This window comes from Malaclemys terrapin, chromosome 1 (assembly GCF_027887155.1).
Source record: "Malaclemys terrapin pileata isolate rMalTer1 chromosome 1, rMalTer1.hap1, whole genome shotgun sequence".
NCBI lineage: Eukaryota > Metazoa > Chordata > Testudines > Emydidae > Malaclemys > Malaclemys terrapin.
The window spans coordinates 231,849,255-231,866,227 of NC_071505.1; the positions used below are offsets into that span (position 1 = coordinate 231,849,255).

The 16,973-nt window shown below is 39.5% G+C and overlaps 1 protein-coding gene across 1 annotated transcript in view; it reads left to right on the forward strand.

Annotated features, from left to right (window-relative positions):
• OCA2 (OCA2 melanosomal transmembrane protein) overlaps positions 1–16,973 on the forward strand; it is a 344,911-nt gene that overhangs the window by 254,240 nt on the left and 73,698 nt on the right. The window contains exon 22 of the mRNA XM_054016529.1: positions 6,233–6,326. Within this exon, the coding sequence (XP_053872504.1) occupies positions 6,233–6,326 (94 nt within the window). The remainder of the gene's footprint in view (positions 1–6,232; positions 6,327–16,973) is intronic.

Below are 16,973 nucleotides of genomic sequence, written 5' to 3' on the forward strand. Positions count from 1 at the left end.
GCTTGCCGAATGCATATGGTTAATCACATAGTATTGTTTTGTTTCATTCCACAAAAATATTCTTGATTTTTTTCAATGCTCCTGTTCTCCTTACCGTGTGTGTGTTGAATATACTCACAACAATCCAGCTTAAATGCTTTATTTTTTCATTTTAAATGCCTGCTGTCTTAGCACTGTTAATTCAGTAGCCAGGGAGTTTTCCCCTAAAAATGTTAGGTGATATAATGGTAATAAAAATCATGTTCCTTATTTTAATTGATTTGTTTTATAAGCTGCATATGTTGAGCCATCTGTTTATATATATTTTTTCTTTTATTACCAGGGACTAAAAATGTAGCCATAATAAATCCTAGTTTTAGTTGACTTTTAATACTATTTTCTCAATATACTGTAATAAATAATTTCTATTAACCACATTGCTGGCAAGGTGACTGAAACTTGACAATTCATTGTTAGAAACCAGACTGATTTTGACCTGCAACTATTTATCTCTAAAACTGACAGGTGCTTTTCATTTTCAGTGCTGTATTTTTCATAGGTATCTAATGCCCTCAATGTCACTTTAATTTTTGGATCTCCCTTTGTCTTCTACTTTACCAGAGTGTTCTGTACAAGCTTCAGTATTCCAGTCCACTGGTAAAAGTGTAAGACTGGACCCTAGCAATCTGCAGAGACAGACTGTCCTTAATGAGACATCAATGGTTTTGAGAACTACAGATACATTTTCCCATGAATACACATTTTGAACAGCGTGTGCAGTTTTCATTCCAAACAAACACTTTTCTAGTGTGTAATTCTTAGAAAAATATGTACCAAGAATTTAACATGGTATAAAATTAAGGTTTAAAGAAAACCCTTGAATAAAGAACACACAATTATCAAGTATGTGCAGGCCAGCTTGTGTGTGTGTCCTTATGCAAGGGCACAGGAGAGATGTGACATGGTACCTTCCACCCTCCCTTCTGTCCCTATGCTGGCATTGGGCACAGACCTGTGGGGTAGCTGAAGACACTCTTCCTGGATAGTACTGGCAGTGTTTCTAGCTTCAGCAGTGGGAAGAGAGAGAGGGACTCTATTACTACCTATCAGAACTGGGCCAGCTGGGAGAGGAATGCCCATCACTCCCTTTCAAAGGGTGATTGAAATGCTGTTGCTGCAGCAGCATGAGCTACCTTGAGTAGAAAAAGGAATTCTGTCTGAGTGAGCTGCAGCACGTTTCTTCCTCACTGCCAATATTCTCCATGGCTTAATAGCCACAATGTAATGCATTATCTATATATGTGCTTCAAGGAGAGCTTTCCCCATCACAACCTAGCTTTTCCTTCTCCTTGATCCTACATGTGTGACTGTTTTTTTTTTTTTTTCATAAAAATGAATTCTGTACCAATCATCATTATGTTTTACACTGTGAGATGAAATTGAAGATTGTGTCTGTTAAGATCAAGCTCCTGCTTAAAAATTATCTTTAGTAATTCGGAAACTTGATAAGAAAATTGTATGAAAAAATGTTACCAAATTTTTAAAATATGCCCTGTTTTGAGTATGCCCACTTTGTGATATTTTTGTTTACAAATGATGTAAAACAAAGGATGATCAAGGAAATGGAGGGCCTATTTCACTCAAGGAGACTAAGAGAAGTTGATTTGTTTAGCCTAGCAAAACAAAGGCTGAGTGGGGGCATGATGGCTTTCTATAAATACATCAGGGGGGTAAACACCAGGGACTGTGAAAAGCTATTTAAGTTAAAGGACAATGTTGGCACAAGAACAAATGGGAATGAACTGGCCATGAACAAATTCAGGGTAGAAATTAGAAGACGATTTCTAACCATCAATGGAGTGTGGTTCTGGAACAACCTCCTAATAAGAATAGAAGAGATGAATAACCTAACTAGTTGTAAAATGGAGCTTTGCTAAGTTTATGAATGGGATTATATGATGGAGTTGCCTGCAATAGCATGGACTGGACTCAATGACTTGGGAGATCCCTTTCAATCCTATGTTTGAGTCACATACCAAAATTAATTTCCACATAATTTGCTGAGTGCCCTCCATTCCAATTCCAGCAAGGGGGTTTGAAAAAATCCGCAAAACCTGTTGAGTCAGGTTCTTTTCTAAGTATTTTCATATATTCCAAGGCTAGAAGGGACCATTGTGATCATTTAGTCAGACCTTCTGTCTAACACAGGCCATACAACTTCCCCCAAAATAATTCCTAGAATATATCTTTTAGAAAAAACATCCCATCTTGAATTAAAAAGTTGTCAGTGCTGGAGACCACCACAACGCGTGGTAAATAGTTTCAATAGTGAATTACTCTCACCGTTAAAAATCTGTGCCTTATTTCCAGTATGAATTTGTCTAGCTTCAGCTTGTAGCCGTGGGTTATACCATTCTCTGCTAGATTGAAGAGCCCATTATCAAATATTTGTTCCCCATGTAGGGACTTATAGATTGTAATCAAGTCACTCCTTAACCTTCGCTTTGTTAAGCTAAATAGATTGAGCACTTTGAGTCTGTCATTATAAGGCATGTTTTCTAATTCATTATTCATTCATGTGGCTCTTCTCTCAACCCTCTCTAATTTATCAGCATCCTTCTTGAATTGTGGGCACCAGAACTGGACCACTGTATTCCAGCAATGGTTGCACTAGTGCCAAATACAGAGGTAAAATGACCTTTTCACTTTTACTTGAGATTCCCCTGTTTATGCATCACAGGATACATTAGCTCTTTTGACCACAGCATCACACTGGGAGCTCATGTTCAGCTGATTATCCACCATGTCCCCCAAATCTTCTTCAGAGTCACTGCTTTACACTCTTCCTTTAGTTTTGGGGACATCATCCCAGGCTTCTTTTATGGCACAGAGCTGAGAGGAATATGAAGACATACTGCATCTTGTAGAATCATTCATACTTCTTGGATCTGAATTTATTTCCTGAGGCTGATTCCCACTCGTTGGTATTTCCTACAGTTTTGTTTGTTTGTTTACACCAACGTAACAACCCCAATGTTTGTTTCATACATTTATAAAATTGACTCCACATAAATTAATACCAATATAATCATGTGTTATAAAAGCAGTGAAGAAAATGTTTATCTTCAGATTTTTATATTTGCTTTACTTTTATGTTTGTAACACATTCCATGCACTAACCACAACATATAATACAGTATAAATAAATACACTCTTAACTGACACTATTTTCATTAAAGGTGTCATTTATAGAAAGCTGTTAGATGCCTGGATTGTTCTGTGCACATCAGTTTATACATTTGTAGAATCAAGGTTAGTGAGGGGATTGCCTTAATATAACGTGTTTGAGGGCATTCCTCTTACTTTCAGGTGCAATAATTATTTTCCACAGACATGCTGTCTGTCTCAGTATCTGCAGGCAGGCACTTAGCCCTGTAGCGAAAGGGCAAAGAGAAGTTGGCCTTGCTCTGCTGAACCCCATCCTTCACTTTCCCTAAATCCTTCCAACAGCACATTAAACTTTCCAGAAAAGCTAGCAAGCTCTCTAGAAATTAGTGAAGGAGAGATTTCTCCTCAATAAAAACAAGGAAAGGAGTGTAAGAAAGAAACAATCTTCTGATATAAAGTTGTTGCTCTCATATAGCTACTGTTGTCTGTACTGTTTATAGTCCCTCTAGAGGGTAGGAGAAAGGAGCATAAGCTTTGGCATATGGTTGACACACAAATAGACATTGGCTTTTGCCTCTATTGAAGGGCACTATGTTGTAGCTAAAAAATTTCAAAACATTATTGAATTCCAAAGAACATGAAATAAATACGGGAAAGGTAGCAGTACTGTTTGCTTTCGCCAAATGCATCCTGCTTTGTAATAACCAAATTGACTTGCTGCAGACCCTTGTAAATATATACAGCTTGGTTCAAAGGCAGTTTTATAAGTAATCCTCATCTGAAAAAAATATATTGAAGCCTAGAATGACACATTTCCTTCCAACCATTTAATATTTTATGTCTCTATTTGCAGCACTGGGTTAATTGCATCTGTAAATGAGACTGAGGTTTTAAGCTTTCAGAGTGAGTTCAAAAGTGATGCATAGCACATATAATTGTATAGATTAACATTACAAATGACATTAAATGTTATTTAATGGGAGAAATGGAGAAGCACTGCTCTTAAATTCAAGTTCATACACTGACTTCTCCTGTGTAAAATATCATTGTTAAAAGAGGAGACATCCAATGATGAAAGGCCTGATCCAAAAGCCAATGAAGAAAATGGAAAGATTCTCATTGACTTCAATGGTCTTTGGATCAGGCCCTATGTGACAGAGTGCTGGGCAACAGCAGTTGAGCCAGTACTCTGGTCACTGCAGCTTTAATAATGATTCCAGAGCAGACCCAATTATCAGAGCTGTGCCTAATGGATGTGCTGAGGAGAACTAAGAGGCTACTCAGACCATTAGGCAGATGATGTAAAAGGAAGGAAGAGGAAGGGAGGGAGGTAGCAGAAAGAGAGAGGGAGATTACTTTTCCCTCCTTGTCTCAGGAGCTGAGGGCTCCCTAGGCCTATAGATGTAAGGCCATATAGTGTATGAAGGTGGTGGAAAACAATATTGTAAATAAACTGCACGGGGTGTTTTACCAGAAAAAGGTCTTTGAGTTGTTTGTGGATTTGAGAAGAGGCATGAAAGAGAGGGGCCCTGCAACACCTTTCAAGAGTTACTACTGAAGTGCAAGATGTTTGATTCTACATACACTACTCAGTCATTAGAATGAGGAAACGCTTGGATGGAACTGAAACAATGTGGTTGTGTTGTATCCAACATTGATTTGGTGGCATTAAGAATTAGTCTTTTCATGAGACTCTGTACTCTACGTGTGTCAGCTGGGGTAGTTCACAAAACTTGGGGCATTCCTTGGCTCAATGAAATATTTTGAACTGGAATTCTGGAACTTTAACTGACTATTTTTCTTTCAACTCCAATCCAGTTCTTAAAAGTTCAAGTTCAAGGTGCAGCAATGCTTGTGGAGAGTTGCTGTTATTATCAAAGGATACATGTACACTACATTAAAATCCTAAACCCAGGAGAAATACTTTTCAAATATGTGGAAGAAGGTTATAGTACATCAGACCCCAAATTTGACTTATAACAGTTATTGTTTGGTGATGATTATATGTTGGATTTGAAGTTCCTTTAAAAGAAAAAAATATATGTGATACAGTACTCCATCACGGAGACAAACATATCTATTGATAATGCATGACTTTGCAATATTTTTCTTCTCTTGCTGCAAAAGCAGCCATCTGAGGGAATTAAAGGTAAACAATCCAATCCTGCTGTCTCTTTTGTTCTCAGAAGGATGACACTATTGATGTTTTTGACAAACAGAATAAGTAGACTTCTAATAAGAATAAGTCGCAGCATTTCTAACTGAAAGCAAAATCAGTTTGTCAAATAAGTAGATAACAATAAAACTGGTGGGGTAAAATATATGTTCGAGTTTCTAACAAGGTATTAAATATAGTTTATACAAGATTTTAAAATGTGGATGCCCCCTTTTAATTTAAGAAAATTACAAGATTTTTGTTCTTACTTTAAATCATTATAATGTATGTTTGTCTCTAGAAAAGATATAAAGAATCATATACTTTCCTGGTGTGACTTGTTGTTTCTAGTAGATTTCAGTGGCCTCAACCAGTAGTGGCAACAGGTCATTAGGAACAAATGGGGCTAAAGCCTATCAATAATGCCTCAACTGGCACACTATAAATATAGGACCGGATTCTCTAGTGGGAGTGTCCTAAAGAGTCTGTGATCTGGCCATGAATGCCTAGCAGAGAACTATTTTCTGGGTGTTACTGTGCTCGATCTGTGTCTGTTCCTCTGCCTCCCCTCCACAGGGGACACTTAAGGGGTACTTAAGGAGTCAGCTGTCCTCCAGGTCTCAGACCATGGCCAGGAAATGTCTGCGCTGCTAGGCCCTAATTCAGTCAAGCATTGCTGGGGTCTTATGTCTGAATTGTGGCATAGGCTCAGTTGGTGAAGAAGGCTCTAGCAGGGAAGGTCTTCCTACTGGGAGTCCCCGAAAGGCAAGAGGAGAGTTCTATGCTTGTAAACAGACCAATGTTATAGCTTACCTCTTGGTAGCATTTTCAATTGTTTAATTAAATGGATTTTGTTGATGCTCAGTTCATGGTTAGTGTTACCATATATATATATGCGTGTGTTTTTGTTTATATTTTTTTCAATAACAGATTCCTGTGCTTCTTAACCTGAGTCAAGATCCTGATGTTAACCTGCCTGTGAAACCACTAATCTTTTCATTGGCCATGGGTGCGTGTCTTGGAGGTAAGGGACTGTAATAATTTCAAAATTACTGTATGTATAAACATTCCACAGAATAGCTCAAGAGCAATAAGGCTCCATAATTTTATTATAGAAAACACACTCGGTTCATATGGACTTTGGAGGGCATTGAATCAGGCCCTTAATGAGTGTCTGCTGCATACCCCATAATAGAGTTTATTTCTGATTTGTTTGCAATCTGTGTTTGAAGGCCAAATATGCATAACATAGCCTAAATGCACAGAGATGCTGTCCAGATGGTGCTTAAAGGTTCAGATCCTTTGTGAGGAAAAAGAAAAGGACAAATTTAGCGTTCTGATTCATAGATGCCATAGTGGCTTATTTAAAAGGACATGCAGTTAACTTATAATATATGTGATCTAAAAGTCTGATCCAAAGGCCGTTGAAGACATTGGGAGATTTTCCATTGACGTCAGTGGGCTTTGGCTCAAGCCCAGAAGACCTCATACAGATCTATTCACTACCTTAGTTAGCACTCCTTACTCAGACAAAACACCCATTGAAGTCAACTTGAATTGAAGTCAGTGGGAGTTGTGCCTTAGTAAGGAAAGCTGAATAAAACCTGGTGGTATTTTAGCTAAAAATAAAATATCATCTTGGTGCTAACTTGGGTTCCTTGTGTTGCTGCTGTAATTAATCTGCCTCAACATAAAACAATGTGATAAATTAGATGGATTTATTTCTCTGCCAACCTTTATTATTAAAGGAGTCCCACAAGGATCTGTTGCAGGCCCAGTCGGCATTCTAATTTATAATAGCTGTATAGGATAGCCATCTGGTAGCACTTGAATTCACCTTTATGCTGGTTATTCTTTTTTATATTCTACAAATACTTCACTGTCATTGGTTATGAATGAGTTACAACAGGATCTTACAAAAGTACTGACTAGTCTGTTTTTAAGTGCAATTACAATAGTGTGTGATTTTAGTAGAATAATAAAGCTATGTTGATTTTAATTGCTGACTGTACCTGAGAATTTAATATATAATTAATTATTTAATTAAATGTAAGAATTTAATTTATGATATTGTGATATGTTTCATCTTATAAATATTTAGATACTTGTTTAGATGCTGCTAAAATTCATGTTGATTTTCCACAATACAAACTTAAACCCAAATTGAGCTTCCTGTTCTATGCAGACCTTCTCTCATTTATTCAGCTAAGTGATTGCTAGTTCAAATGACCTTAATACCCAGCAAGGATTATGATGATGTAATTGACAAATTGACTTTGACTTTTAAGGGTGCATTGCAGAGGTTGGACACTATATCAATCACCAATCATTTGTTACTGGGACATCTTTTCATAGTCATCATTGTGACTTAGTCAGCTGATCTATCCCTCTTCATCACAGGGGTATGAAGCATTAGCATTTGTTAAAGTAAGGGCTTAGCTAGACAAAGAGTTAGTTTGCAGTGAGCTGGGATGTAAATTTATAGTGCACTAGCCTGCTGTGCGCTAACTGTGCGGACTGTTCCACCATGCACTAAAAGTTCCCTAATACATTTTAATCTACTTTCATTTCAAACAGCAACAGGTCAGTGTACACTAGGGAACTTTTAGTGCATGGTAGCAGGGTCCACATGGACAATTAGCATATCTCATGCTAGTGTGCTGTAGGTTTACTCCCCAGCTTGCTGTGCATCAACTGATTGTCTAGACAAACCTAAGAAGTGTCAGAGTATCCTCTTATTTCCAGAATTTGCTCATGCTTGCCTCCGTGCATCTCTAAGATACTACTCCAGTTTCATTAAAGTGGTTGGCTGGAATTTTCAGAAGAGGGAGTTAGGTGGCCAAATTCCATTGGAATTAAGCAGGACTCAGATACTTAACCCCTTTGGGCTTTTTAGTAGAACTCAGCTGTCATTTCTAAAGTTTCACTTACCTTCTTGTCCATATTTGTTGATGTATCATCATGTGCTCTTAAAGAGAGACAGTGATTCATGTATGTATGTATGAAGTATGCAAAATTGGTAAAGGTGTGAACGGTGCTTTGGGATTTATTTAAATGAAAAGCACTATGTGAATACAAGAAGTGCTTTGATACTAAGTACCTAGATGAATAGCTTCATAGAGGATTATCATTATTAGTTAGTAAACTCAGAAATGAACTCTCTATACAGCCCTTTGTCATTATGTGAAAATTAAGTTGAAGGTATTTCAAATGAAGTAGCTACTGTGGAAGGCTGAATGAAACATGTCAGTCAGGAGATGGATTGCCTGCAGGCCAAGGTACAGACTCTCTTGGTGCTCACATTGCAAAACAATCTGCTATATCTTGGAAGCCAGTGAAGGGGAACTTGGTGTCAGAGCAGTGACTGGAACTTAAGAATGAAAAATGCTCAGAATACACTTGTTTAAAGTGCTCTAGCAGCCAAAAAAGACTGGACCAATCTTCTCCTATGAAAAAACCAGTGATGACCTTTTTGAAATTCATTACAAAGGAAGAATTTATGTGTGTTGAAATGGTGTAAAGAAATCCCATGAGGGCAACTAATCCTATTGTATTGTAACTATACAATACAATTATAATGTGATTCTCTGCTGCATTGAGCAGAGACTGGATCCTACCAGCCACCCATGCAATCAAGGAAATTAAGTACACAAGCCATTGTGTAGGGGAATTTGACTAACCAGTGCAATTTGACTCACCAAACATGGATTTACAATTTGTTTGTTTGCAGTACACAGCAGCAAGACTCTGTTGAGACATTGTTAGCGGGGCTAGGGTAAATATTGCATTCACTAGCAGGGCCTAGGGTAAAGGCTAGTGTAGGAGGGTCAGTTCACCACTTGGCCCTTTCCCTGGCACTGGATAATGCCCTTGAACGCTAGTACTAGGGCATTTAAATTTATGCTGCTTCTTCTTTTCTGCCCCTGGTTGCGCCTCATGCAGTTGTGGGTACTCTTGGGGGGAAGGTAGGGATGAGGAAATACTCTCACTACTCTCCCAACTCTGCAGTGGCTGCCATGGAAGTGGGGTTTTGGGGTACAATCCAGACCAGTGAGAGGTGGTGTCACTGCTTGTCCTTGAGTGCCTTAAAGTGCTCTGCTACTGTAGCTCTGTGTATGGATGCTCCCAGCCAGCATACAAGAATTTATGGAGTGTCTATGGTTAAGCAGCCCTAGTTCAGCAACTCTACAGCCACACTCTGGTCTTCACCAGCGGTGCTTACTACTAGCCATGTGACCCCAAACCACCCCCAATCCTGAATTTCCCCAAAACCATTTGCCCTGAAATGCCCAGCCATTTTCTGAAACGTTCAGAGGAGTAATAAGGTCCATTGCTCCTTTAAGGGAGGAAAGCACAGCAACTCATTGCCTTAATTGGAGTTAACAGCACTTATATTCAAACACAGCACTGGCTTAGTATAGATTTAAAAGTAAAACAAGTTTATCAAGAAAAGAGAGGTTTTAAGTGAGTTCAAGTGCAAGATGGTTACAAGCAAATAAATGTAAAGTATGCTTTCTAGTGGCTAAGATTTAACAAGCTATAGTCTTGGTTCAAAGTAGATTTCTTACCAATCTTTCTCCCTCCCAGCTATGGCTGACTTTCTCTCAGTTAGGAACTTCCACAGAAGTACAAGGTGCCAGTTTCTCTTGTCTTCCTGGGTGAAAGATCTTTTGCCTAAGTATGTTTCCCACCTATATTCAGTTCCCAGAAACTTCAGCCCCCTTGATTGAAGGGCCCTTCTTTCTCAGCTTTCAAGAGCTCCAGCGCCTTGTGTCTGTCCAGTGATGGATGCCAGGATGGCATCTTCTTTCTCCTTATATCTTCCCAAACTCAGTTTTTCCCCCCAGACTCAAGATGACCTCAAGTTATTCTTCCCTTCCTGTGGACTTCCCACCCCCCCTGCCAATTCGTATATAAATGGGAATTCCATTATTTTGATCACACCTGGCTTAATTTAATTGAAGACAGATAGCTAACTGCCTTCCCTCTACTCTGGGAGAAAACCTTTTTCTCCCTTTGATTGGTCACAGACTTCAAAGCATAATATCAATGAGTACCCATAATTACTCATATAGTGTTAATACATACATTTCACAATGACATTATCACTAGTGTGTCATTAGCTTTCATAAATGACCTTACTTGATACCCTATTGTAATTCAGTTATACAGTACACAATCAATTGATTCAAATACTTATCATTTGAGGTTCAGACACCCTGTCTTTATAGTCCAGTGTGTCATTGAAATGTGTTCTCAAATAAAGTTTTTTCCTCCTTCTGGGAAGAGATCCCGTGAAATCTGATGAAGATTTCACGTTGGTTCCTTATCTGCTGGTGATACTCGAGTCGTTACCTCTTCCCTTTGTTAGCTTGATGGATTTGTTTACCTTTTATATAAATGTACTTTCACTCTCTCTGCCTGACAAGCAGGCTGGTCAAAAAAACTAATCCAAATGCTTTGTCTAGGTCAGACTGGGCTTATGCATGGCTTTTCAAATACATTTTAAGAAGCATAATTTCAATGAGTTATTAGTTTTCCAATGATATTTTACATCACCCCTTTTACATACAGATTATGACAGTAGTGAACTAGAGTCCACTGGATTGGTCAAGACAGCTGGAATTCACTGCAGCATGCCAGGGAGCTCCTGGCCATCTGACATTGGGATGTGGGGAGAGGATTACTTCCAGTTTTGCTTGCTGTTTCCCCTTTTTTTGAAAAGCAGATGGGGTGGACCTGGAACACCAAACTTTCCTCTCAGTCCAGAGGCAGTGGTGGACATGACTGGCTCAATGCCTCCTGCAGCACAGGAGAGGCAGCAACAGCTCTGCCCAGGTACACTGGAGAGGATAGGCTCTCAGAAACCAGTCACAGCTCCCTAATTCTCAGGGATGTCCCTGAGTATTTGCCAGCTTTATGCCAGCAGAGATTCCCTTTACACCGGGTGAATTCTTTAGGGGAAATCTCTGACCAGTGTAAGTTAAGCTTCTATAGTCAAACGTGAACATGTAGACTGGAGATGTAAAGCTTGCCTGGGCTTATGATTTCTTCCATCTGTGTATTGAATGACCCTCTTCACTCACATATGCCTGCACAGTAATGGTCAGCCTAATTAAGCATTGGGAATGTATTGCTTATAGTCTTTTCAATGCTAATTTTTTACAGCTTTAATATCTGGCAATATTGATTACTTTTTAATAATTGATTGAGCCTGATGGAACCTGTAAAACTACAATAAACCAGAAAGTATAAGCAAACAAAAAACTTGGTGGTTTGTTTCCTGAGGTGTCTTAAAGACCATTACCCATTCCATAATTCTCCTGTAGGAGATTATAAGGAAAATCTAACAGCTCATATCCAGAGCTAATGTTTGGAGGCTAAATGGTGACACAGTCTATTGTCTTCTTGATTTGCACATTTCAACACACACAAATTATTCCTTTGTAATGAGTTTCAAAAAGGTCATCACATGGTTTTCTTGCACATGTGACTAGGAGTACTAGCCCAAGTCCCAGGGGAGTAAAGCCAGGGAAGATTGCTAAATCCTACATTTTCAGAGCAAGTGAGGATGTAATCACAGCGTTTCTATTGACCGGTAAGATTTAGAAGAGTGAAATAATAACATACAAATATAAATGTAACCTAATAAGATTAAATACACAATTAGTGAAGTGTCTGTTTTTTATGAATGTTCAGTTGATTGCAACCAGGCCCTTTATTGAGCTGAACAGGCTGTTGCTAAAAATGCTACTTTAGGTTCTTTTACCTTTTGGCATCTGGAGACTTTATTTGTCCCTTTATCACTGTCCCCATCACTTAATCTTAGTTTGTAAAAATGTAGGTGAAAAACTGAGTGAACAACTTATATTAAACATTTATTGGTTCTCACCTGCTGATGTGGGCAGGTGCAAATTGTATTCACCTGCACTAGAGGAGACTGCTGAGGCCTATGTGGAATTTACCCCTGGCATATGGTATTTCTGTTACTCTCCTGCCATGTTGGGTTCTGCTGTGGGAGAGAAGCTTTAAACTGTAACCATAACAGTTCTGCTGGGAGATGCTGGCTGTACAATTTGGCTGAACTGGCACATCCCAGAAGTATTCTGGCCATGCTCTCTCTCTGGTTGCTTGTACCACTTTTGGAATGTGGGGTGGGAGGGGAGCGGGGTTGTAGGCAATTTTCTGCTACTGGGCACATTTCCAGCTTAGGTTACACTGGCAGTAGTTAGCAAAACCTATGGGTGAATCAAATCCATCATCTATAAGACCTCTGTACTAGATTTATAGATATTTAAAGAAGCAATTGACTGCATAAATGGGCAGTCAGGTATGTCTCAGTGACGCACCACTACAGCTTTACTGTCTCTTGTCTTGTCTCTTTGGTTTACTCCCTTTATGTGGTTGAAGGTGATGTGTGCTCTGCACAGTGGAGATTCTATAATTTATTATACCCCTTGGTGCTATCCAATAAAATGTTAAACTATCTACAAGCCTGCAAGACTTAATGAAGGAAGAAACCTGTTTAATATTGCCAGACAAAAGTGCTTCTTTGTGAGAGATAATATGAGAGAAAAGTTATAGTCTCTAATAATTAGGCTTTAAAAATATATTTCAAAAAACGTGCTAAATTGGTACTAGGAAAACAACATAAATATTGCTAAATTAAATTATTTTATAGTAATAACAGCTCACATTTATTTAGCACCTTTCATCTTGAAGGATACCAAAGCTCTATATAATTTTTAAAAACTGAGAATGTTTGGGATGAAAATATAGTAGCTGTTGAAGAGTACACAGTAACACGTCACAACATTTAAGATAGAAAATGGGGGCTTAGTCTTATGTCTCATCTAGAAGACAGCTATATTTTAGATAAGTTTCCTGCCTGTGAAGGTATGTCAACTCATAATCCAAATAAAAGGGTAGAATAAACGGATTGAGACTGATTGGAATCTTTTAAAAGGAAAAGGACAGTGTGTTGCATTTTGACCTTTACAAATAGCTGAAATAAATAGACTTAGAGACTGTTCCCTATTTTTCAAGACTATAATGTATTTCTATATTTTTCAAGACTATAATGTATTTCTAACAATCCTGTGCCTTAGAATGCTACAAATCTAAAGCAAAAATATAATGTACTTTCATCCTTTCTTATGTTGGCACCTAACCATTTCCATTCCTGAGTATTCTTAAGCTGTGGTTGCTGTCAAGTACACAACAGTACTATTTACCTGTCCTCCTTTAAGAAGCACTCATTTCAGATTTAAATTTTACATCCTCAGTCTCTCCATTTGTCATTCTAGCAGGGACTGTGTCATATCCAGAGTGAGCACTGTGGTGATCTTCTGTGATCAGTTCTTCATATTCACCATCAGTGTTTTCCAAAATGTCCTGTTGTTGATTTTTTCTATCAGCCCCAAGAATCTGTATATTTCTGTCCTCTCTTAAACTCTAGATTAATGTTGCTGCACCTGGTAAGCCCTTAAGAGATATTCACCTTTCATGACATCCAAAGTCTGGGTCATATAATTTCATCTATTTTCAGCAGGGAGTCCTGCTTAAATAATGGTGGTGCAATATGCCCTCAGTGTGCATCCCACATACAGATGGAATACAAGCTGTCAGGAACAGTATCCCTGATGATGACACAGCACAACTTATTGCTGAGCTCTGTGACTTTATCCTCACGCACAATTATTTCAAATTTGGTGACAATATATACCTCCAGACCAGTGGCACCGCTATGGGCACCCGCATGGCCCCACAATATGCCAACATTTTTATGGCTGACCTGGAACAACGCTTCCTCAGCTCCCGTCCACTCATGCCCCTTCTCTACCTACGCTATATTGATGACATCTTCATCATCTGGACCCATGGGAAGGAGGCCCTGGAAGAATTCCACCATGCTTTCAACAGCTTCCACCCCACCATCACCCTCAGCCTGGACCAATCTACACGGGAGGTCCACTTCCTGGACACCACCGTACAAATAAGCGATGGCCACATTAACACCACCCTATACCGAAAACCCACCGACCGCTACGCCTACCTTCATGCCTCCAGCTTCCACCCCGGTCACATCACACGATCCATCGTCTACAGCCAAGCACTGAGGTACAATCGCATCTGCTCCAACCCCTCAGACAGAGACCAACACCTACAAGATCTTCACCAAGCACTCTCAAAACTACGATACCCACACAAGGAAATAAAGAAACAAATCAACAGAGCCAGACGTGTACCCAGAAGCCTCCTGCTACAAGACAGGCCCAGAAGAGAAACCAACAGAACTCCACTGGCCATCACCTACAGTCCTCAGCTTAAACCTCTCCAACGCATCATCAGTGATCTACAACCCATCCTGGACAATGATCCCTCACTTTCACAGACCTTGGGAGGCAGGCCAGTCCTCGCCCACAGACAACCTGCCAACCTTAAGCATATTCTCACCAGCAACCACGCACCGCACCATAACAACTCTAACTCAGGAACCAACCCATGCAACAAACCTCGATGCCAACTCTGCCCACATATCTACACCAGCAACACCATCACTGGACCTAACCAGATCAGCTACAACATCACCGTCTCATTCACCTGCACGTCCACCAATGTTATATATGCCATCATATGACAGCAGTGCCCCTCTGCTATGTACATTGGCCAAACTGGACAGTCACTACGCAAGAGGATAAATGGACACAAGTCAGATATCAGGAATGGCAATATACAAAAACCTGTAGGAGAACACTTCAACCTCCCTGGCCACACAATAGCAGATGTAAAGGTTACCATCTTACAGCAAAAAAACTTCAGGACCAGACTCCAAAGAGAAACTGCTGAGCTCCAGTTCATTTGCAAATTTGACACCATCAGATCAGGATTAAACAAAGACTGTGAATGGCTATCCAACTACAGAAACAGTTTCTCCTCCCTTGGTGTTCACACCTCAACTGCTAGCAGAGCACCTCACCCTCCCTGATTGAACTAACCTCGTTATCTCCACACTGATATATACCTGCCTCTGGAGATTTCCATTACTTGCATCTGAAGAAGTGAGGTTCTTACCCACGAAAGCTTATGCTCCCAGTACTTCTGTTAGTCTTAAAGGTGCCACAGGACCCTCTGTTGCTTTTTACAGATTCAGACTAACACGGCTACCCCTCTGATACTCAGTGTGAGAGTTAGGCTTATTACAGGGACCTCACAGCCAAAAAAAGATGCTGTAATCTTTAAGACTGCTAAGGAGAAACCTCTCTGGAAAACGTAAAGCAGAAGATTTAGAATTTTAGATGATTCCAGCCAAAATTCAAAACCGTGTTTATCATCTGTAAACAGGTAGCATCTCAGGCCTGGTTAGTCTTCAGACTTTGAGCTAACCTAGAGACCAAAGTCAGGATGCTTCAAGTCCTTTCCTCAGTTTATCAAGGGGTGCTTTGACATACAGGTCTGACAGCAGCTGTCTCTAGTATACTTTCATATGCAGTGTCAAGGAGGAGGAAATCATTGATCTCCAAGGATAATGCTATTGCTACAGAGTCTCTAGAAAATCCATGGAATTGACCAACTTCATAGTTTAGATCACTTCTGAGCCTTATGTCATAATACGGATGCCAGGTTAGTTCAATTAAACATGAATTAAAGCTAATGGATTTTCCTGGTTTGATTTGACAGAAATCTCTCTTGTTGCTTGAACAATCTCTTTGGAATCTATGCTTTCAGCAAATACTTTGCTCCTGATACTGAATGTTTGGAAAATCAGATGCACATGTTGCTCTCTCTGATGAAAAACTAGGCAGTATGCGACCGTCAATGAACAAAGTCATGAGGCATGACTATAGTTGGCAAGTGGATTTGTCCCAAACTACCTGGCATGGTGACTAACTGCACTAATCAACAAATGGAGCGGATACAAAATATTACAATTATATTCATAAAGTATTTCCCATCCAAAACTAAGGAGCTGAGGTTGTTGTACAGTAATTCCGAATAAATTGTTGACCCATTTGAAAAAAAAAAAAGAGAAATGTAATGAAACAAACCCACTTGTAAAAGCCACAAAGAAAATAGATGGGAAGAAGAAAAAAGGAAAAGAATCTTAAGGCTATGCAGTGGTACAGCTGCAGCACTGCTAGGTCGATCTGATTTTAAAACATAGACCAGGCCTTAGTAACAGACCAACATTGCTGATCATTAAGAACAGCTTTGTGAAAGAGTGAGCAGCTGTTGTTTATCAGCAGGGAGGGAAGAACTGAGGTGGATGTCAAGGAGGGAGCAATTCCAAATGGTTGAGCAAATGCAGCCAAAGGCGTGATCACCAGATGACCCATGAGAAGGTGGTGGAATGTCTAAAAAGTGGGTGATGCCAGAGTCTGAAAGCCCATCGGGATGAGTCTCCTGAAATAGATCTTGATAATAATTAGGAGCAAGTTAAAAGCCTTAAAAAAAAACCCAAGTGGGCCAACTTAAAATCAATCTGCCATTGTACTGGCAACCATTTATAATATGATCACAGTTGCTCAAAACAATGAACAAATGGCATTCTGTATGAGCTGCTAATGTTTGACAAGCGCTGTTGGAAGCCCTGTTAGGGAGGAGCTTAACCTTGTGATTATCAACCCTGTGGCTTTTGTTGCTGATATAAGGTTGTCACAAGATAAATAAG